This window comes from Schistocerca cancellata, chromosome 5 (assembly GCF_023864275.1).
Source record: "Schistocerca cancellata isolate TAMUIC-IGC-003103 chromosome 5, iqSchCanc2.1, whole genome shotgun sequence".
In the NCBI taxonomy this organism is placed as follows: domain Eukaryota; kingdom Metazoa; phylum Arthropoda; class Insecta; order Orthoptera; family Acrididae; genus Schistocerca; species Schistocerca cancellata.
In genome coordinates, this window is record NC_064630.1 from 225,612,502 (window position 1) to 225,636,212 (window position 23,711).

A 23,711-nucleotide genomic window follows, 5' to 3' on the forward strand; every position below is an offset into this window, starting at 1 on the left:
CTCGGTGGCCTTTGTCCCCGTTGCCTCAGCACTGCTCGATGGGGGCCGCGGGGTGGCCCGCTGTGTGCCTCTTTGCTGTCATCGTTAAGATCGTGTGCAACGACAAACGCCTGTGATCCAACAGCCAAATCTGTGGCCCTCACCTCTGGATGCCTCCGGCGTGTGTTGGTAGCCAACAAGACTGCCCGCGGTAGCGAGCTGTCGAGTGGCCCACTGTTGGCTGGTTACAGACCCTGCGTTGGTCTCAGAGGGTCGAACCAGTGACCCGCAGTGGACTTGAACCCTGGCGCCCCATCTGCTGCTGCTCATTGCCAGTGGTGTGACCCCCCACCCCACCCCCCGCTGTCCAGGAAAGCTGCCACACTTCAATCCCCCTTGTTAAAAAACCTGCACCTATTTATACGTAGCTTTGCACCTCTGTTTTCCTAATGCACTGCTCCAAGTCACGTACCTAGGTTGCGCCAGTGGGCCCCTTTTGCCTGTAACTTGCGCCATGAAAACTGCTGCGTTTACTCTTTTCAGAGGTTCAACGGCCCTGTGGCCTCTATTCTACATCACAACTGCTGGTAAGTGTAACTTACTGTCAACATGCCTATGCCTGGCTGTAACTTGTGCACTCAGAAATATTGTACCGAACCTTTTTCCTATCTTAAACGGAGGTGCAGCTACACAACCTATAAGTGTTAAATGTCCTATGTGCTGTCAATCCTTTTTCAGTGATCAGCATAATCTTTGTGCAATGATAAAGCTAGGCGCGTGTGTAGTGTCTGATTTGCATCAGTTTCCCGAAGATTTGACAATCCTTATGAACAGACGTTTGTCTTCACAACTTTCAGATGGGCCACCAAGTTCCATTTAGAACAACTGTCCTCATCTTCACAGGGTGAACCTTTTATAGTGAGGCTGGTGACAAAAGAACATTAGAGTTAACGGTGTTGGGAGGGTTGGTATTAAAAGCTCTGCAAGTAACTGACTTTATTTAAGCACTGCACTGTAGATTGTTACACTAATATTATTGGAGCATTCACTGCAAAAATACGCAGATGACTGGCCTGAATATCCTGTGGCTGGCTGCTGTGGCCTGCCTGGAACAGATACCTTCACAAAGAGATTCTTCAGAGGCGTAGAACGATTTCATTCCTACCATAACAAACAAAAGTATGCATTACAGGCTGTTAACGTCTTTTCCTTTCCCAGGGTTTCATCACTTGTCTTCACAGGGTTAGTGTGTTGATCTAGATTTTGCAATGTCAGAGGCAGAGGTTTCCAGATCACTTCCAGTTGAACGCCCCCCCCCCCTCCCCCCATCTCTCCCCTCCAGCCGGGACAGAGAATTTGTGAACTCCATCTATCTTCTGCATCTAGCGTTATCCCTGCTGACAGTGTGAACAAGTTTTTTAAGTGTTTGTGCTTAGTGTAACTGAGGCGAGTCATGGTTACCAGTCTGGTATTCACCTATTCGGGTGCGAGGGACCTAAAGGCTCCTGCTGTCAAATATACTGACAACAAATTATGACTAGTGTCAGTCTTCTCACAATTATGTATCATCACTGCCTAGCCCAAACTGATACAGAAATTTGAAATTTGGAGAGATTGTTGACCTTATACTGTAAGGATCATTTACGAATGGATTTTTTGAAATCCCGCCCCTAAGGGGCTGAAATAGAGGATGAAGGTTTTCTGAAACTATTAAGACAATTCTGAAGGTAGACCTACGAATTTGGTATTTGGTTTTTGGCCAGAAATAAAGAAATACATACCTTACAATTTTGGAAATTTAACCTCTGTAGGTGTAAAGTAGTGGGTGGAACTGTTACTGAAAATAAATCATTATTAAAGTACTACTAAATATTTTTAAAGCTACTGTTGTGGTCTTCAGTCCAGAGACTGATATGATGCAGCTCTCCATGCTACTCTATCCTGTGCAAGCTTTTTCATCTCCAAGTAACTACTGCACCCTACATTCATCTCTTGGTCTTCACATATTTTTACCCTCCATGCTGCCCTCCAATACTAAATTGGTGATCCCTTGATGCCTCAGAACATGTCCTACCAACCGATCCCTTCTTCTAGTCAAGTTGTGCCACAAATCCTCCTCCCCCCCCCCTCCCCCCAATTCTGTTCAGTACCTCCTCATTAGTTATGTGATCTACACATCTAATCGTCAGCATTCTTCTGTAGCACCGCATTTCGAACGCTTCTATTCTCTTCTTGTCTAAACTATTTATCATCCATATTTTACATCCATACATGGCTACAATCCCTACAAATACTTTTAGAACAGACTTCTTGACACTTAAACCTATACTCAATGTTAACAAATTTCTCTTTTTCAGAAACACTTTTCTTGCCATTGCCAGTCTACATTTTATATCCTCTCTACTTCGACCATTATCAGTTACTTTGATCCCCAAATAGCAAAACTCATCTACCTCTCTAAGTGTCTCATTTCCTAATCTAATTCCTCACATCACCTGATTTAATTTGACTACATTTCATTATCCTTATTTTGCTTTTGTTGATGTTCATCTTATATCCTCCTTTCAAGACACTGTCCATTCCATTCAACAGCTCTTCCAAGTCCTTTACTGTCTCTGACAGAATTACAATGTCATCGGTGAACCTCAAATTTTTTATTTCTTCTCCAAGGATTTTAATACCTACTCCGAACTTTTCTTTTGTTTCCTTTATTGCTTGCTCAATATACAGATTGAATAGCATCGGGGATAGGCTACGCCCTGTCTCACTCCCTTCCCAACCACTGCTTCCATTTCATGTCCCTCGACTCTTATATCTGCCATCTGGTTTCTGTACAAATTGTAAATAGCCTTTTGCTCCCTGTATTTTACCCCTGTATTTTACACCTGTATTTTACCTTCAGAATTTGAGAGAGAGTATTCCAGTCAACATCGTCAAAAGCTTTTTCTAAGCCTACAAATGCTAGAAATGTAGGTTTGCCTTTCCTTAACTTATCTTCTAAGATAAGTCATACGGTCAGTATTGCTTCATGTGTTCCAACATTTCTACAGAATCCAAACTGATCTTCCCTGAGGTCGGCTTATACCAGTTTTTCCATTTGTCTGTAAAGAATTCATGTCAGTATTTTGCAGCCATGGCTTATGAAACTGATAGTTTGGCAGTTTTCACATATGTAAACACCTGCTTTCTTTGGGATTGGAATTATTATATTACTCTTGAAGTCTGAGGGTATTTTGCCCGTCTCATACATCTTGCTCACCAGGTGGTAGGGTTTTTCAGGACTGGTTCTCCCAAGGCTGTCAGTAGTTCTAATGAATGTTGTCTACTCCTGCGGCCTTGTTTCGACTTAGTTCTTTCAGTGCTCTGTCAAATTCTTCACGCAGTATCATATCTCACACCTTTCTGCTTTCCCTTCTTTGCTTAGAAGTAGTTTTCCATCTGTGTTCTCGATATTCATACAAGTGGTTCTCTTTACTCCAAAGGTCTCTTTAATTTTCCTGTAGGCATTATCTGTCTTACCCCTAGTGATTTATGCCTCTACATCCTTACATTTGTCCTCTAGCCATCCCTGCTTAGCCATTCTGCACTTCCTGTCGATCTCGTTTTTGAGACATTTGTATTCATTTTTGCCTGCTTCATTTACTACATTTTTATATTTTCTCCTTTCATCAATTAAATTCAATATCTCTTCCATTATCCAAGGATTTCTACTAGCCCTCGTTTATTTACCTACTTTATCCTCTGCTGCCTCCACTACTTCATCTCTCAAAGCTACCCATTCTTCTTCTACTGTATTTCTTTCCCCTTGTTCCTGTCCATCATTCCCTAATTTTAAAGCTACATTTATGAAAACTGGTATCTGACCTCTTGGTTACAAACAAAATAATATACTTTTTTTTTTAAAATTCAACCCCTAATGAGGTGAAATAGCGGATGAATGGTTTTATAAAAATATTACATCATGAAAGCATTTTTTCAGCTAAATCTATGAAAATTTGAATTCGTCTTCTTGGTTGGAAATGCAAAGAGATGTGTTTCACTGTTTTCAGAAATTCAATCCCTGTGGGGGTGAAATAAGGGATGAATGTCTTTTATGAAGGCATTTCTTTATGCATGCACTTTAGTAGCTAAACCTATGAAAATTTGTATTTAGCTTCTCTGCTAGAAATTAAAAAAAAAAAAAGTTTCACTATTTTTGGAAATTCAACCCTTAAGTGTGTGAAATGTTTTATGAAACTGTTACATTATGGAAGCATTTTTAGAGAAATATCTTTGAAAACTGGTCTTTGGCTTTTCAGTTAGAAATGGAAAAATATGTGGTTGCTGTTTTTGGAAATTCAGTCCCTACAGGGGTGAAATAGGGCAAGACTGATTCACTGATTCATCATCACCCAGCCAAAACTGTTAAGGACAGAAAATTGAAATTTGGAAGAGGCACTGGTCTTGTACTGTAGGCATTGTTTAAGAAGGGATTGTTTGAAATTGCACCTCTAAGGGAGTGAAATAGGGTATGAAAGGCGTTTTGAACATGTCACTACTGAGGAAATTTTGAAGCTAGGCTTCAAAATTTAGAGTTTCTGTGCAGTTTGGAATGTAGGAGATGAGGTACTGTCAGAATTTAGGCTGTTGGGATGGGTCGTATACTTGCATACTTGCTTGCATACTTCAGTCGGTAGAACACTTGCCCTCGAAAGGCGGAAAGTTTCATGTTTTTGGGGATTTCTATGTAAATATAATCACAGGAATGCAAAATGCATGATTAAGAAAAATACTGAACTCTAGCTACCAGAATTGCCTTCTGGTCAGAAGTGCATTCAGAAAAGACCAGTTTCCTATGGCCTTAACTAGCGTGAAAAGTTTAGGTGTTGCGGTTTGTGAACAACATAAAAATTTGATTAAAGAAAACAAACAAATAAAAAATTCTCTGCAGACCACATAGACTACATGAACAAAGCAGCGGTCGCTAAGCTAATATCAAATGAAGTATAACAATAGCAAAAACCGACATGAATGAAAGTATAATATGAATGAATACTTTCTAGTAAACATGGGGCTGTAAAGGAGCCATTTGCAAAATAACTGCAAATGTTCGGTTATGGGATACCAGTTACTTCTGTATGATTTTCAATGTGTACAGAATGTACCCCCATTGTTGCAGATTGTGTATCATGTCTTTTGTGGTCTTGATTAGAAATACTGTTGCTTGCAAAATGTGCTACATGCATGATGGTGCACCAGCACATTTTGTGGCTGATGTGAAATGTCATGTATAACTAGTAAAAATGGTTCCAGATATATGGGCAAGATAAGGTCTGTATCTTGGCCTCCAAGATCATTTGAGTGCATTTTTCTGTGTATAAAACTCCTGTTGATACAGTTGAATAACTGGAGCAGTGAACTGTACAGTCTCATAAGCTTTATGATATATGATACAAGGAGTTTGAAAGAATTCTTAACTCTCTTCAGAGATGAATGTAGTATTGCATCACAATGCGAGGATTACATCTGGAATACCACCTTCAACGGGAACATGTGTACAGTAAACTGTAATATGCAATGTATTGAAGTAGTATTGTATTTCTTCTAAAGCTAAGTCCATGGGTGAAATTCGAATCTAATTATAAGGGGACTTTTGAAAACTTTACATTTCAAATGCATTTCTAGCAATTAGGACAATATTTCTTGTTGAAGTCAGTGGTGGCTCATGACCATACATTTACAATTATCTTGCAAATGGATCATATCTGAAGTCATGTTTAATAGAATTTTTTGATTTTATCATCATGTACTTTCTCTTCTGTCACTTTTTGCTATTAGTTATTACACAACCTGTACACTGGCAAAGTTAACATCATGTTTCAGTTTAACATTAATGTTAACCAGAATTTACATCCAAAAGTCCATATATTCTGATGAATTATAAGGGAAGTGTCTGATAACGTACTCTTAGATTGTTTCTAAATATTTTGGGTTCTCCAATTTCTTGTCTGATGTCTACCATCGATCTGTGTTTACTTCTAGTACCCTGCCTGTGAATTTCTTTGTTCATTCTAAATTCAGTACTGTTAAGCACAATTCAGTACTGTTAAGCACAAATATCAGTAGGGAGTAAAATATATATTTGCATGTGAGTATAAGAATCACATGGTACCTGAAGTGACTTCTGAAAGATGTTTGATTATCAACTTTGTTTAATATCATTATATGCTCCTGTAGAATAAAACCATTTTTGGATTTAGCAGCATTGTCCCAGAAGATAATGCCACACAACATTATTGACTAATTAGTAATGGAAATGGGACACCACAGCCATATTTTCAAAGTATTTATTAAGTTTCAATGCTACATTTGTGTCATCTTTAGGTCTCAGTACTTCCAGTCATTGGCTCATCTATCATAGGATCCATACAATAACTCGGTGCTGTGGACACCTGTTCATTAGGAATGCATGTTCTGAAGGTGTACCGTATTTACTCGAATCTAAGCCGCACTCGAATCTAAGCCGCACCTGAAAAATGAGACTCGAAATCAAGGGAAAAAAAATTTCCCGAATCTAAGCCGCACCTGAAATTTGAGACTCTAAATTCAAGGGGAGAGAAAAGTTTTAGGCCACATCTCCAAATCGAAACAAAGTTGGTCCATTGTAATATGAGACACAATTTAGGTCGAATGAATGACAATACAGCTACAGTAGTTTGGTTCGAGTCGTAGGCTTAGCAGTTAAGCTTTACGACGTAGCCATTGCTATGCGTCAGGCGCTCCGTCCGTATTTATACGGGTACCCTTCCTTTTTCACGTGCTTCGTCTGGTTTGAATCGATTGCTTATTTTGCTTTGATCTGATAAGTGCCGTTTTCTTTGTTATAGGTGTTTGCGTCACTCTTAAGCTGAAAATGCATTACTGCACTGTGTCATGCATTGTTTGTCGCATTCTGATAGTGCGTGTTTACGGCCTGTCGCGGCTCGCGGCATGGCTTGCTTTTGTGCGCGCTACCGCCGCGTACAATTAAAAAAAAAAGAGAGAGGAATCGTCTCATTAGCGAAACAATGGCAAGAGACTGCTATTTGTTGTTACTTACACTGCTGCTTTCTTTGATAATGATCAACAAGAATCAAATAATAGACTGCGTATGATAGAACATGTTCTGAACGAGAGTTAGGCGAAAATTTTTCTCCGTTTGAAAATCTTTGCGGCCGCTTCTTTATTACATCAAATTCTGCACAGAAATTAGAGTCATCTTAGATTTAAAAATCTAGTCACTTGCCGTGCTTCATTTCAGACTGTATCATTATTAGGCATAAGAATAATACGAATATAAACATGACACGATACGTATATTCTTCCGCGTTTGCTGTTGTCTCACTCTAGTTTCGTAGTTTATTCGGCAGACAGGATTTAAATGAGATAGCAGCAAACACAAAAGAATACATGGCAAAATGTTTATATTCATATTATTCTTATGATGAAGAGAATACTGTATGTGATTCAAATTTCATCAGGTTCCCATTAGCAACAATCTCTTCTCACAGATAGGAAAAAATTCAGAACGTAGAGTTGGCCATATTGACAAACATCCCAAACAGTCTTGCCAGTCAGATTTTCGTAGTACACTGAAATTGTGCTACATTCGAAGATGAACAATACGGAATTTGTATTTACTTCGTTGGATAATGTATGAAAATGCAGTGGTCGAAACTCGCGGCGGAGAAAAAAAGCTCGTCTTCCACTTTTTTTTTTTAATTTATTTACTGACGCAGAGGTTTTGGCGCCAGTATTTATCTTTGTGCCTACAAAACATGCCTGTGTCGCGCTACATATATTCGACGGCAGAAGTTAGTTGTGGCGGCACGTACCAACATTTTTCATAACTTCCGCTTGCTTTGCACTCGATTCTAAGCCGCAGGCGGTTTTTTGGATTACGAAAACCGGAAAAAAAGTGCGGCTTAGATTCGAGAAAATACGGTAGTCACCATGACTCTGTGGTTCCATTTACATTACTTATACTGTAAGTTACTGTCCCATGTCCATGAGTATTGAATGATAGTGTCCATAGATTACCATCAATCTTGTCAGCAGACAAACACAATAAGAAATTCCTAAGTATGAAGCAGGCAGAAATGAACTTTTTAGTGGCATCTCAGTTTATTACTGATTGTGATGCCTAAGAACTTCACACAGGAAGCCTCATCTAGTGTGTGATTACTGATCTCTACTCTCAGGTCCTATGGTTCACAATCACTATGACATCTTCCACAGATCATGCAATGAACATTTAACAAAGGAAATGAGTGATTAATTTACTCTTACTGATAGCTTTTGCCCCACACCTTTCCTTATTAAATGGAGTAATGTAATGAAATACCTCACCACCAAACATGAAGCCAAGAACGTGAGAAGTGCTTTACTCAAAAGAACACATTATGCACGCTACTTTTCTTTGGTCCTTTCAGAGAAGGTGCTCACAGTGGAGGTAAAAAAAAAAAATCTAGTCAAGATCACGAAAGACCTGGAAAGCAATTTGGAATAATGAGAGTAAATTCTGTTTTGTAATGAGATACACACAACCCTCATTTTGTGCTTTGTGTAGACCGTCTATGAAGGTTGTGACTGTCACAATGCATATAAACATAATAAAAATTAAACCTTCTGAGAAAAAAATTAGCCCAAGTCAAATGTTAAAGTGTACACACACACACACACACACACACACACACACACACACACACAAGTGCAACTCAAACACGCGTGACCACTGACTCTGGCTGCCGAGGACAGGCTGCAAGCAACTGCACATGATGGGAGAAGCAATCTGAGTGGTGGGGGTAAGGAGGAGGCTCGGGTGGGGAGGATGAGGGATAGGAGGGTAAGTGTGGGAGGGACAGTAAACTGCTGCTTGTGGGAGAATACAGGGATGTGTGTGTGTGTGTGTGTGTGGGGGGGGGGGGGGGGGGGGGTAGGGCAGCTGGGTTGTTTGGTTGGTTTGTGGGATTGAAGGGACCAGACTACTAGGGCCATCAGTTCCTTTTTCCATGAACTTGAAACACCCACAAAGAATAAAAACAAACAATGGAGATGACAAGAGACGACACAGGACAAGAAAGACACAGACAGAGACCAGACAAAAGGAATTAAAATCACACCGAGTGTGACAGTGGTTGGCTGACCATACAAACAAAAAAGGAAAAGCCATCCACCAAGAAACGCACTAAAAACCCCAGTCTAAAATCGTAGGCCAAAGGCCAGACTCAACACAAAAAAAAAGGACAAGCACTTAGATCAAGCGATAAAAACCCCCTGCATGACTAAAACTCAAAACTAAATATGCCATCACAATATCATCTGATAAAAGTGCAGGAAGCGTATCAGGCAGCGCAAACATCTGCCTGAGCGGAGTTGTGGAGTCAAAAGCGAGCAGTCCAACAAGATGTAGACCACCGTCAAAGCTAACCCGCAGCGACATAAAGGTGGGTCCTCGCAGCGCAATAAATAGCTGTGCATCATCCAGGTGTGGCCAATGCGCAGCCAGCAGAGGACAACAGAGTCCTTGCGAGAGACCTGCAAGGAGGAGCGCCATGCACCAGTAGCCTTCTTGATGGCCAAAAGTTTGTTGGGTGAAGGAAGGGTGCGCCATTCTTCACCCCATGTGCGAAGTACCTTCTGCCACAAAACTGACCTGAGGTCACTCTCCGAAAGGCCAATCTCCAAGGCTGGTGCACTGACAGCCTGTTTGGCCAGCATGTCAACATGTTCATTTTCCGGGATCCGACATGACCCAGTGTCAACGTAAAGACCATAGAGCGGCTGCAACGGGCAAGAGTATGGAGGGACTCCTGGATAGCCATCACCAAACAACAGCGAGGGGAAACACTGGTCGATAGCTCGTAAACCACTCAGGGAGTCACTACAGATAACGAAGGACTCACCTGAGCAGGAGCGGACATACACTAGGGGACGAGAGATGGCGACCAGCTCGGCAGTGAGAACACTGCAGCCAGCCGGCAATGAGTGTTGTTCGTAACGGTCCCCTTGAGTGAGAGCATAACCGACACGACCAGCAACCATTGAACCGTCAGTGTAGACAACGCCACAGCCCTGATACATGGCAAGGATGGAAAGAAAGCGGAGGGCGGAGGGTCTCAGGAGGGACTGAGTCCTTCGGGCCCTGTGCCAAATCGAGCCGAAAGCATGGGCGGGGCACACACCATGGGGGTATACACAGAGGGGCCCGGAAAAGAGGTGGAAGAGGGAAAACCTCAAGCCCAGAGAGAAGAGCTCTGACGCGAACTGCAACTGTACACCCTGACCGGGGCCGCCATTCCAGAAGATGGATGATCGACTGAGGGAACAGGAGACAATAATTGGGATGCCCGGACAAGCTACAAATGTGTGTAGTACAAGCAGCCAGTAATCGTTGGCACCGGAACTGCAATGGAGGGGCACCTGCCTCCACAAGTATGCTGTTGACAGGGCTTGTCCAGAAAGCTCCAATGGCGAGTCGGATCCCGCTGTGAAGGATGGGGTCCAACAACCGCAATGTGGAAGGGGATGCCGAACCGTAAGCCAGGCTCCCATAATCTAGACAGGACTGAATGAATGCCTGGTACAGCTGTAGAAGGGTAGACCGATCGGCACACCAGCTGGTGTAACTCAAGCAATTAAGAGCGTTAAGATGCCACCAGCACATCTATTTAAGTTGCCGAATATGAGGGAGTCAAGTCAACGGGGGTATCAAAAACCAATCCCAAAAACCGATGCGTCTCCACCACAGCAAGAGCTTTACCATCAAGATAAAGCCATGGCTCAGGATGAACACTGCGTCGCTGGCAGAAATGCATAACGCAGATCTTGGCAGCCGAAAACTGGAATCCATGCGCTACAGCCCAAAACTGCGCCTTGCGGATAGCGCCGTTCAGCAGCTGCAATGCCAGTGGAGCTATAGTAGAGGCAGAAATTGTCAGCATAAAAGGAAGCTGAGACAGACATTCCCACCGCCGCAGCGAGTCCATTAATTGCAATTAAAAAGAGGCAGACACTTAAGACAGATCCTTGCGGTACCCCATTCTCCTGAATTCGGGAGGAACTATGGGAGGCCGCAACTTGCACGCGGAAGGAACGAAGCGACAGAAAATTTTGTATGAAAATTGGGATCGGACCCCGAAGACCCCAACCATGAAGCGTAGAGAGGAATTGATGTCGCCATGTCGTATCGTATGCCTTCTGCATGTCAAAAAAGATGGCAACCAGATGCTGACGGTGAGCAAAGGCCGTACAGATGGCAGACTCCAGGCATGCCAGATTATCAACCCTTATGGAACCCAACCCGAGATGGAGCCAGAAGGCCCTGAGATTCAAGTACCCAACTCAACATCCAGCTCACCACGAGTTCAAGCAACTTGCAAAGAATGTTGGTTAGGCTAATGGGGCGGTAGCTGTCCACCTCCAGTGGGTTCTTGCCAGGTTTCAACACAGGGATTATGATGCTTTCCCACCATTGCAATGGGAATTCACCCTCACCCAGATACAGTTGAAAAGGTCTAGGAGGTGACACTGGCAGTCCATCGAGAGGTGTTTCAGCATCTGACAGTGGATGCGGTCTGGCCCAGGAGCTGTATCAGGGCAAGCGGCTAGGGCACTTAGGAATTCCCACTCACTGAACGGAGCATTGTACGATTCAGGGTGGTGCGTGTGAAATGAAAGGCTCCGACATTCCAACTGTTGTTTCAGGGAGTGGAAGGCCAGTGGGTAATTTGCAGAAGTGGAACTCTGAGCAAAATGCTCTGCTAAGCAGTTTGCAATTGTGTTGGAGTCAGTACAGACTGCTCCATTCAGTGAAAGCACAGGTACACTGATGGGGGTCTGATAGCCATAGAGTCGCCTAATCTTGGCCCAAACCTGCAGTGGAGAGGTACAGAGGCCAATGGTGGAGACATACCTTTCCCAGCAGTCCTGCTTGCATTGGCGAATGAGGTGGTGGCTCGCACATGGAGCCATTTAAAGGCAATGAGGTGTTCCAATGAGGGATGCCGCTTGTGATGCTGGAGTGCCTGCCTGTGATCTTTAATCGCCTTAGCGATCCTGGGCGACCACCAAGGCACAAAAAGAGAAAGGTCGAGCTGTGCCAATACTTGCTCAAAGATGCTGCCTGTTGCCACTATCCACCTCACAGAGGGTTATGGGCGCTGAAGTCGCCCAGTAACAGGTGGCGGCAATTGGGCTATCAGTGCAGCCAGGACATGCTGCGGGACATCACCATCCGGTGGAAGATAGAGACTGCAGACAGTAATGGCCTGAGGCGTCCACACCTGAACAGCGACAGCCTCTAAAGGTGTTTGTAGAGGGACAGACTCGCTGTAAAGAGAGTGAAGGACGTAGATGCAGACGCCACCTGATACCCTCTCATGAGCTGCCCGGTTCTTATAATAACCCCAATAGCCACGGAGGGTGGGGGTTCGCATCACCAGAAACCAAGTTTCCGGAAGAGCAATGCAGAGGAAAGGGTGAAGGCTGAGAAGTTGTCAGAGCTCAGCAAGATGGTGGAAAAAACCGCTGAAGTTCCACTGGAGGATGACATTTTCCATGGCCGAGAAAGGCGTGAAGGGACCGAGGAGACAGATTATGCTGCTGGGTCACCTGTGCCACTGACTGAGTACCAACGGGAGCGACATCCATGAGTCTGAGGGACCAGCGAGATCTAGGTCCTCAACGGACACCAGAATCTCCACCCCATCCTCAGACGCAGAGCTTGTAGGTGGCAGTGGAGTGGGTGCCACCACAATTTCCTTGGTATCAGAGGTCTTCGATTTCGATTTTTCACGCTGTTCCTTTGGCTGCCCTTGCTGGGAGGGTTTCTTTGATTCAGTCTCCAAGGCTGAAGAGGACCGGGAAGCCCTACGACCAGCTACATGGGGCTTCTTCAGCCCCTGGCGAGTGTCTGGTTTGCCACTGGTAGGAACCTGGGAAGGGAATGACCCAAGGGATCCTTTCCTAGTGGGAGAAGCCAAAGACGACTTACACTTCTCTGGCTTTGAAGTGGGGACTTGTGTCCCCGATGGTTGGGGGGGAGGGGGGGGGGGGCGTGCTGCTCCTGAGGTAGGTGGTGCAGGAGCAACAGGGAAGGAAGTAACCCCACCATCAAGGGGGCAGGTGTGGTCCTTCGGCTCTGAGAGCTGACTGTATGTGGTCCAACAGATGGAGCTGTAACAGGAGTGACAGTGGCCGCATAAGAAGATGTCATGCGCACATGATTAAGCCGTTCAAATTTCTGTTTAGCCTCAGTGTAGGTCAATCAGTCCAGGATCTTGTATTACATTATTTTCCTTTCCTTCTGTAGAATCTTACAGTCCAGCGAGCAAGGGGGATGGTGCTCTCTGCAGTTGACACAGGTGGGAGGCAAGGCACATGGAGTATCAGGATGGGATGGACAACCACAATCGTGACATATGAAGCTGGAAGCACAGTGGGGAGACATATGGCTGAATTTCCAACACCTGAAGTACCGCATCGGGGAGGGATATATGGCATGACATCACAGCGGTAGAGCATCAACTTCACTTTCTCAGGTAATGTGTCACCCTCGAAGGCCGAGATGAAGGTAGCGGTGGCAACCCGATTATCCCTCGGACCCCGGTGGACGCGCCGGACGAAGGACACCTTGTCACTCTAAGTTTGCGTGCAGCTCGTCATCCGACTGTAAAAGAAGATCCCGGCAGAAGATAATGTCCTGGACCATATTTAAGCTTTTATGAGGCATGATAGTAACAGAAACATCCCCCAGCTTCTTACAAGCGAGTAGTGACCGTGACTGGGCAGAGGATGCTGTTTTTATCAAGACTGACCCAGACCGCATTTTTAAAAAGCCCTCCACCTCCCTGAACTTGTCCTCTAAATGCTCTACAAAGAACTGAGGCTTCGTGGACACAAAGGATTCCCCATCAGCTCTCGTACAGACTAGATACCAGGGCGAATACGTCTCACTGTCATTCATAGCCTTTTGTTCCTCCCATGGTGTGGCCAGGGATGGGAACAATTTGGGGTCATACATGTTAGCATTAATGTGAGACTTCAAACGCTTAGAGACTGCTGGTGGTTGGCCACCAGCAAGAGAAGATGTGCCATGCTTCATTGCATGTCATCCACCCTGATGCCACCTACTCCAACCAAGGGCCCTCCCCATGGGCACCACCCAGCCACAGCAAGGGCCACCTGGCAGGATGGCCATTGCCGGGTGTCCCTATGCCCCAGGGAGATAGGCATCTACTCCTGGGCATACGTGGGGAGTTAATGGTGCAGGCATTAGTAGAGCGATCCCTGTGTTGTCAGGGGGCTACAACCAACAGGGTACATGGCGGCCCCACCACAACGGACTGGCTACCGTGCTCGATATGAGGTGGCAAGTGGTCCATGGTCGTCGCCAGCACAAAAAGCGACACTGCAGAGTGCATGGCGGAAATCGCACCCTGGAATGTACCCTCGCCCAAGAGATGGCAAGCGAGCGGGACTGCAATGCAACGACGAATAAGCTGGTTAAAGGTATCAATGCACGATGGACACAATGCACCAAGTAAGGCACCCTTCCCTAATTGGCTCACTCTTCGGAATAATTTTGAAATATGGTGGTCAAACCCAAGAGGAAACCATCACGAGGGCTGAAACGTTTGAGGCTCCTTTTAGTCGCCTCTTATGACAGGCAGGAATACTGCGGGCCTATTCTTACCCCCCGAACCCGCAGGGGGAGGCAGCTAGTTGCAGTCAGGAGATTACAAAGGGTGGTGGAGTTGGGGGGGGGGGGGGGGCAGGTGAGGGAGGGCAAAAAGAGATAAGTGAAGAGATTGTGGGTGCATTGGTGAAACAGAAGGTTGTGTAATGCTAGAGTGACAGCAGGAAGGAGAACAGGTGGGTGTAGGACAGGACTAACGAAGGTCGAGGCCAAGGGGGTTACAGAAAAGTAAGATGTTTAGCAGGGAGAGTTTCCACTAGCACAGTTCAGAAAAGCTGGTGTTGGTGGGAAGGATCCAGATAGTACACACTGAGAGCAGTCACTGAAGTGAAGAACATTATATCTGGCCTCGGCAGCCAGAGACAATGGTCACATGTGTGAGAGTTGTGCTTCCATGAATATATATATATATATATATATATATATATATATATATATATATATATATATGTGTGTGTGTGTGTGTGTGTGTGTGTTTGTACTGTAGAAGAAGGCCTTTTGGTCGGAAGCTTACTTGTTTATCAGTCTTTTTGTTGTGCCTGTCTGCGACTCAACATCTCCACTACATGGTGAGTAGCAATCTATCCTTTTCATAATATTAAAATTGCAGGAAAAGACAGACTGCCACTAACTGTAAAGATGACATGTTAAGCTGCAGACAGGCACAATTAAAGACACACAGAAACTTTTGGCCACAGCCTACGTCAGAAACAGAGAAACACACACCATTCAATCACACAAGCAAGCACACCTCTCACAGCCATAACCGCCAACTCCAGCAGCTTTGGCCAGATTGCAAATTTCACATGGCATGAAAGCAGCAATCTGGACGGTCTGGGGAAGGGGAATGGATAGCTATATATGGGGGAGGGGGGAGGGGAGGTAGAGAGGAGCATTTCTTGGTGGAATGTGCAGGGACTATAATGCCAACAGGTGCACCATCAGGAGATTGCGAGGCAGGAAGTTGGGGAAAACAGAGCAAAAAAAGGAAAGGAGCAGGGAAAGATGGGTGGGTTCATGGGCAGAGGGTGGCAAACAAAGAGGGTGGGAGATGAGAATGAGGAGGAGATGATGGGACAGACAGGGTGGAAACTGTTGGGTGGAGAGTGTGGCAGTATGTAACTGTAGGTTGAGGCCAGGATAATTACAAGTGCATAGAATGTGTTATAAGGATAACTCCCATCTGTGCAGGTCAGAAAAGGTTGAGGTGGAAGGCAGGATCCAAATGACTCGTGTAGTAGAGCAGCCACTGAAATTGAGCACGTTATGCCAGGCTGCATGTTGTGCCTCTTTTCATAATACTGTCATTATTCCATCCTATATTTTCCATTGTTCCAAAAATTAATAGCATAAATATTTGTATACATGATATTTACAACTTTTCGACTAAACCTTGTAAACAACACGTGAGGGTAAAAAAAATACATCTATTGATTACCATTATTAAATTATGCACTGTGCAAAATTCTACCAGATGGTTCGACTATTCATTTCCTTCCCCTCAGCCCATTTTTCTTTAATAATATAGAAGCAAAATAAACACTATCTCCATCTGCTTTCAAATACTGACTGCCAGAGTGGCAGAGGTATATTCTTGCTAGTTCGTGAATTTTCTGGAAGAGGTGCTAACATGATACTAGATAAACTTGCAAACTTTCCTTTGGAATTAAGAATAAGTTAAGCTTAACTTTTGACACTGGCTACTGTAGAATTAATGGACTGACAATGGATGGCAGTTGCTGAGGCAGAAATGGTATACCATTAAAGTCTAATGATTAACATCCTCCTAATAAAAACTAGGAATTCAAGAAATTACAAAAAAAATTACAGATGCCACACATTATGAGAAGGTTGTTAACATGTCACAGGCACTTACTGGATTATACAATGGCACCGCCATTATATATTGTACAGAGAACTGTTGCTGTGTTATCTATCGCCTCCTGAAAAACAAAGAAAAAGAAACCAAATTAAATTACTTGTGGACTGAAGAAAACAGAGGTAAAAATAACACTGATTCTCTGGTCACATTGACTTGAACATCTAATGAAGGTACAATTACCAGATAGTTTTAATGAAATGTAGGACATAAAAGAGCAAAATGTAAGACATTACTTGGAAATGTAGGTCATAAGACTATCTGCAGGTGATGCAGTCATCCATAAGAAGACAGCAATGCAAGAAGGCTGTAGTTTGCAGGATTCTCGAACATATTCTCAGTTCAAATATAATGAATTTCCTTGGCACAGAGAAGTTGCTGTCCATGCATCAGCACGGCTTTAGAAAGCACCGCTCCTGCGAAATGCAACTCGCCCTTTTTTCACATGATATCTTGCGAACCATAGATGAAGGGTATCAGACGGATGCCATATTCCTTGACTTCCGGAAGCATTTGACTCGGTGCCCCACTGCAGACTCCTAACTAAAGTATGAGCACATGGGATTGGTTCCCAAATATGTGAGTGGCTCGAAGACTTCTTAGGTAATAGAACCCAGAACGTTGTCCTCGATGGTGAGTGTTCATCAGAGGTGAGGATATCATCTGGAGTGCCCCAGGGATGTGTGGTAGGTCCGCTGTTGTATTCTATCTACATAAATGATCTTTCGGATAGGGTGGATAGCAATGTGCAGCTGTTTGCTGATGATGCTGTGGTGTACAGGAAAGTGTCATCATTGAGTGACTGTAGGAGGATACAAGATGACTTGGACAGGATTTGTGATTGGTGTAAAGAATGGCAGCTAACTCTAAATATAGATAAATGTAAATTAATGCAGATGAATAGGAAAAAGAATCCTGTAATGTTTGAATACTCCATTAGTAGCATAGCACTTGACACAGTCACGTCGATTAAATATTTGGGCATAACATTGCAGAGCGATATGAAGTGGGACAAGCATGTAATGCCAGTTGTGGGGAAGGCGGATAGTCGTCTTCGGTTCATTGGTAGAATTTTGGGAAGATGTGGTTCAACTGTAAAGGAGACCGCTTGTAAAACACTAATACGACCTATTCTTGAGTACTGCTCGAGTGTTTGGGATTCCTATCAGGTCGAATTGAGGGGGGACATAGAAGCAATTCAGAGGCGGGCTGCTAGATTTGTTACTGGTAGGTTTGATCATCACGCAAGTGTTACAGAAGTGCTTCAGGAACTCGGGTAGGAGTCTCTAGAGGAAAGAAGGCGTTCTTTTTGTGACTCGCTACTGAGGAAGTTTAGAGAACCAGCATTTGAGGCTGACTGCAGTGCAATTTTACTGCCGCCAACTTACATTTCGCGGAAAGACCACAAAGGGCAGTCATTTTTCCCTCGTTCTGTTTGGGAGTGGAACAGGGAGAGAAGATGCTAGTTGTGCTACGAGGTACCCTCCGCCACGCACCGTATGGTGGATTGCAGAGTATGTATGTAGATGTAGATGTAGTGAACTACAAGAAGACCAACAGAGGATTGGTGAATGGTGCAGGGACTGGCAGTCGACCAAGAATGTAAATAAATGTAACATATTGTGCATAAAAAGGGAAAAACATCTGCTACTGTACAGTTACACTACTGGTGGCAAATCACTAGTAACAGTTGATAGTTGAGTACTGCTAAGCAGTCTGGGACCCTTACCAGATTAGATTAACAGGAGAGAGAGGGAGGGGGAGGGAGGGAGGGAGGGAGGGAGGGAGGGAGGGAGGGAGGGAGGGGGAGAGAGAGAGAGAGAGAGAGAGAGAGAGAGAGAGAGAGAGAGAGAGAGAGAGAGAATATCCAACTATGGGCAGTAGATTTGATCACAGGATCATTTAGTCAGTATGAAAGCATGACAGGGATGATTAACAAACTCCAGAGCATATGCTGCAAGAGAGGAGTTGAGCATCACAGAGAAATTTACTACTGACATTCTGAGAGAGTATGTTCCTGGTAGACACAAGCAATAAATTACCTCCTCCTACATACATCTCATGAAATGATCACAATGAGAAAATTCAAGAAATTAGAGTGAATACGGAGGTTTAGAGACTATCATTTACTAGTGGAACAGAGAAGCGGGAGCCACAGTGCGATACCAGAATTAACCTCAATCACATACAGTAAGGTGGCTTGCAGAGTACGAATGGAGATGCAGCTGAAGATATAGGTCCAGAATGAAGAACATAGGTAGCATACCTAATGTTGAAAGATAATACTTCATATTATATTATTTTAAAATATAAATGCATTATGTACTGCACATGCAGATATCAATAGTTTTATTGGGACTTACAGCAAGATTCTCTGAGGGCAAAGCTTATCCAATGTCACTCCTTTTGTTGAAATAGTGATAAGATTGTGGCAACTTATATTTTTGAAATGTATTTAAGTAATGTAAAGCCAGTCACTGAGAGCATATTTAACCTGTTTCTCTCATATGGCCACTGGCTCAAAGTTAACAAAGAATACAGCCATTATTAGCAGTTCTGAATTTTAGCTTTCAAACTTTCTATCACTTGAATTTCATTGTCAGTCTGAAGACTGGTTTGATGCAGCTAATCTATCCTGTGTAAGTGTCTTCATGTCTGTATAACTACTGCCTCCTACATCCTCTTAAACGTGCTTATTTATCTCTTGGTCACTCCACAATTTTTATCCTCCATACTCCCATCCAAAACTAAACTGATGATTCCTTGAAGTCTCAGAATGTGTCCTATCAACAAATCTGTTCTTGTGCCACAAATTTCTTTCCACCCCAATTCCAATCAGTTTCTCCTCATTAGTTATGTGATCTACCCATATAATATTCAACATTCTTCTGTAACAAACATTTAAAAAGCTTCTATTCTCTTCTTGGCTGAACTTTTTACTGTCTACGCTTCACCTCCAAATCCATATAAGGCCACAGTCCAAACAACCTCAAGGAAGACTTTATAACACTTAAATATACATGTTAACAAATTTCTCCTTTTCCAGAAACACTTTTATTATTATTGCAAGGCTTCACTTTACATCCTCTCCACTTTAGCCACTGTCAGTTATCTTGACACCTAAATATCACAATACCTAATTTAACTCCAAATATCACAATACCTAATTTAACTCCAAATATCACAATACCTAATTTAACTCAGCTAAATTCCTTTATTCTTGTTTCATTTTTGTTGATGTTCATTTTATAACCTCTTTTCAAGATGCTATCAATTCTGTTGAACTGCTGTTCCACGTCTTTTGCTCTCTCTCAGACAATTTCAATGTCACTGGCAAATGACAAAAGTTCATCTCTCTGAACTTAAACCACTCCTGGAGGAGTGTTTTCCTTTACTGTCTGCTCAATGTACAGAATGAGTTACATTAGGGAGAGGCTACAAAATTGTCTCACTTCCTTCTCAACTACTGCTTCCCTTTCACATCCTTTGACTCACAACTCCCGTCTTGTTTCTGTTCTAGTTGTAAACAATGTTTCGATTCCTGTATTTTATTCCTGCTGCCTTCAGAAGTTCAATGAGTGTATTCCGCTAAAAATTATCGAAAGCTTCTCTGAATCTACAAATGCAATGATGTAGTTTTCCTCTTCTTTAAGCTATCTTCTAAGGTAAGTCCTAGGGTCAGAACTGCTTCACGTGTTTCTACATTTATCTACAAACCAAACTGACCTTCCATGAGGTCTGCCTCTACTAAATTTTCCATTATCCTGTGTATAATTTGTGTTAATACTTTGCAAGAACAACTTTTTAAACGGATAGTGCTGCATTATTCATATCTGTCAACCCTTGCCTGTTTAGGAATTGGAATTATTATATTCTTCTAGAACTCCAAGGATATTTCTGCTGCATTGTATCTTGAACACCAAGTGGAATAGGTTTGTCAAGGCTAGCTCTGCTAAGAATCTCAACAATTCTGAGAGAATGTAATCTACTCCATGGGTCTGGTTTCAACTTCATTATTTCAGTGCTCTGTCAAATTCTTCTTGCAGTATCGTATCTTCAATTTCATCTACATTTACTTCCTTTTTCCTTTATATAATATTGTCTTTCAGGTGCATTTAACAATCTAACCCATTTATCATCACAATTTAAATTTGGAACAATGGTAGATTATGCATGAAAAATTCATTTAAATTACACACTTGGTCACATCACACATTCATCCACAACAATACTATTTCTACTCAAAAACTGAATGTAGCTCCAAACATCATTTATATGCACTTTATTATTAAAATTCAAAGTATTTTAAATCTAGAAATGATACGCTTGAGTACTCTAAACAGTGGACACCTCTATAACATGTTGCAAAAGTTTCTTCCTAGACTTGGTAGCACGTTATCTGTGCAAGAATGACTTTTACACCCTAAACAATATGGACATTATAGCAAGGAAAGGTGTGCAGAATGATAAAAGCCTACCTTATCTCAAAGTGATTAAAGCTGCAGTGGATGGTCCTGATACTGACAACAATAGTGAAGAATAAGAAGATCTATACAACAACCCATAGATTCTGGGGGCACAGTGGATCTGCCATTTGAAAACCACCAGAAATTAGGGGAAAACAAGTCTCAGTTAAATTGTCTGCTGCTGGTTTTCATGTGGCTGAATTACCAGCATTTAAATCCTTCCTCAGAATGTATGACAATTGACAGGATTTTTTCTTTCCCTGGATAACCAAAAATAAGTTCAATGTAATGCAAGTTCGAGATTTTCTGGACATTTGGTAACATTAAAACAGAACCTGCATCACTGACACAAAGTTGGCTCAAAACAAATAACATTGGCTTAAAATATCTAGCAAACAGAATGAGAACACAAATGGTAACTGCATTGTAAGAGTTATTTTGGATGCAACATTTGTCAAAATGGTAACTTTTTACCAGTGAGTGGGGCCAAAAATTAAAATAACACCAACTAGGGTGCTTAAAATGTTCTTTGCCTCCTACTGCAAGCAACACTTCACAAAATTATGCAAGGATCCATAGTTTCATATCACTAGTTATAGGGTGAATGACTGTACCAAGTTTCAATCAGAGTCTTTGGAACACAACACAAGTGGCAGATCCTTTGGCCAAGAATTGATGGCTAGTTTCTTACCTTCAGGAAGAGAAATTCCAAAAACACTTAAAAGTAAGGGGAACTATTCCTACCTTACTCGTGGAGGAAGGAGGGATGGATCGGGAATGTTAGAAAAAAAAAGGGTATGTTAACAGCCAAACCTACAAATAAATCAAGAGGACAATTAAGGAAACATGGATGGCCCATCCTATGTTAACTCTTTCTTGAGCCATATGGAACAGGAATTCCTCAGCATACAGAAAGTGGGCCCCTTGGCTCAGTACAGATCTATCAAAGACATCTTGTGGTCTGGACTTATGCTGAAGAAGTGCCTCCATTGTAACACCTTAACTCTTTTTCACAACTCAAATTCACCTAGTTCTTTTCCAAATCAAAACAACCTTTTTTTGACAGTAATGTCCATTTCAATGGCGATCACAACTGAACTTCAGCCCATAATAACATCGACCAATATGTGATGACATCCCCAGTTTTACAACTATCAGTCCTACGATGACAAATTCTCCCTCCACACAGCCTAAACCTCTGTTGCCCACGTATCTGGTACAACACTGAATTTCTCAATACCTACACCAACTATCACAAAGTTGTGACCAAAAACAAATTTCCAAGACAATATTTTCCTTGCACCATCTTACAAACACAGTTCCCACTTCTAAAAAACTCAGAACCCCTCATTTCCTCCAGTACGACGCAATCTGTGAATTCCTCAAATTATTACTCTTCCGAGACTATGACTTTCTCAAGCCTAGCTCTGAGATGAGATCACCTCTGCCCACTATCTTTCCACACTACCAACTATGACAGTACATTAACCTCCACAACATCCTTTGAAACCATATGACATTCCCAGACATTTATCTCTACAGACCACTGAAACTGTTCCCTCTGTAAAACCTGCTCCGTACCGCAACTGACTACCCTTACTCCAACCTCAACACAGGTAAACCCTATGACATCAAAGGCACAGAAACATGTATTATTTACCAACCAAAGGTGTGTTCACCACATAGCTTTCTGTATGAACTGCTCATAAAAATTTATGCACCACCGTCACGACTTGCACAGTTTCTTCTTCCCCTATTCCCTTGAAACATATGTCTCAATAATCTACTGATATAGAAATTTACTACATATAGTCCTTTGTGTAAAGGAGGTAAAAGTAAAGCTACATTCTCGCTGCAGCCAGGAGAATGGGACACAGTCACTTGTGCGCAATGTTCAGTCTGTCAACATGCCTCAAATGATCATTTCACATGCACTTTTTCTTTGTGGCAAGAAGTGTTGCCAACATGCAAAGTTCACTGTCAAATTGGCATATACCACAGCGACATCATTAAAAAATTCAACCACTACTGTGAGACACAAAACACTGAATATCTGCCTCATAGTGCCACGTGCTGTCAACACACCAGCTGACGACCACTACCTACAAAAGCTCACAGATTAAGAATGCAGAGTCTCACAGCAACAACATCAAGTAGAAAGTTCATGGATTTCCAGATGCCTCAATTAATTAAAATTGCACGAGCTTTGGGCCAAGCACTCCTTGGCCACTGTCAAGAGGAGTGACTGCCAGTGGGCTGCGGTACAAATTTTACACACTACCTGCCGGCTGTGACGTCAATGGAGCTCGCAGTATTGACATATATGGGTATATGTTGACTCAGCAATCAATGTGCCTGCTTCAATCAAGCAATCGCTTGATGCCATGCCACGCTGAGGTGCAGGCCACTGCCTCTATTTAGGGTGCTGTCAGTGATTTTGATTTCAATGGCTGCTTTAACTATACAATCCAAGAAGCCATTAGAGTGAATCACAATGGATGTTCCGTCAAAATTATTTCCGGTGTCTGTTTTCTAAAGCAAATTTCTTGGTGTGGTGTAGGTAATAAAACCTCTCATGCTCTTTCTTGTGTTGTTTCAAAGTGTGTACTGTCTGTCTGACATACGACTGTCCACATTTGCAAGGGATCTTGTAGACCCCAGGTGTTCTGAG

The 23,711-nt window shown here is 42.9% G+C and overlaps 1 protein-coding gene across 5 annotated transcripts in view; it reads right to left on the reverse strand.

Annotated features, from left to right (window-relative positions):
• The window catches only part of LOC126187819 (galectin-4-like), a 146,044-nt gene that overhangs the window by 110,800 nt on the left and 11,533 nt on the right, over nucleotides 1–23,711 (reverse strand). For all 5 annotated transcript variants that reach the window (XM_049929108.1, XM_049929106.1, XM_049929111.1 and 2 more), the window contains exon 2: nucleotides 16,572–16,638. In XM_049929108.1, the coding sequence (XP_049785065.1) occupies nucleotides 16,572–16,595 (24 nt within the window). In that variant the 5' untranslated portion in view covers nucleotides 16,596–16,638. The remainder of the gene's footprint in view (nucleotides 1–16,571; nucleotides 16,639–23,711) is intronic.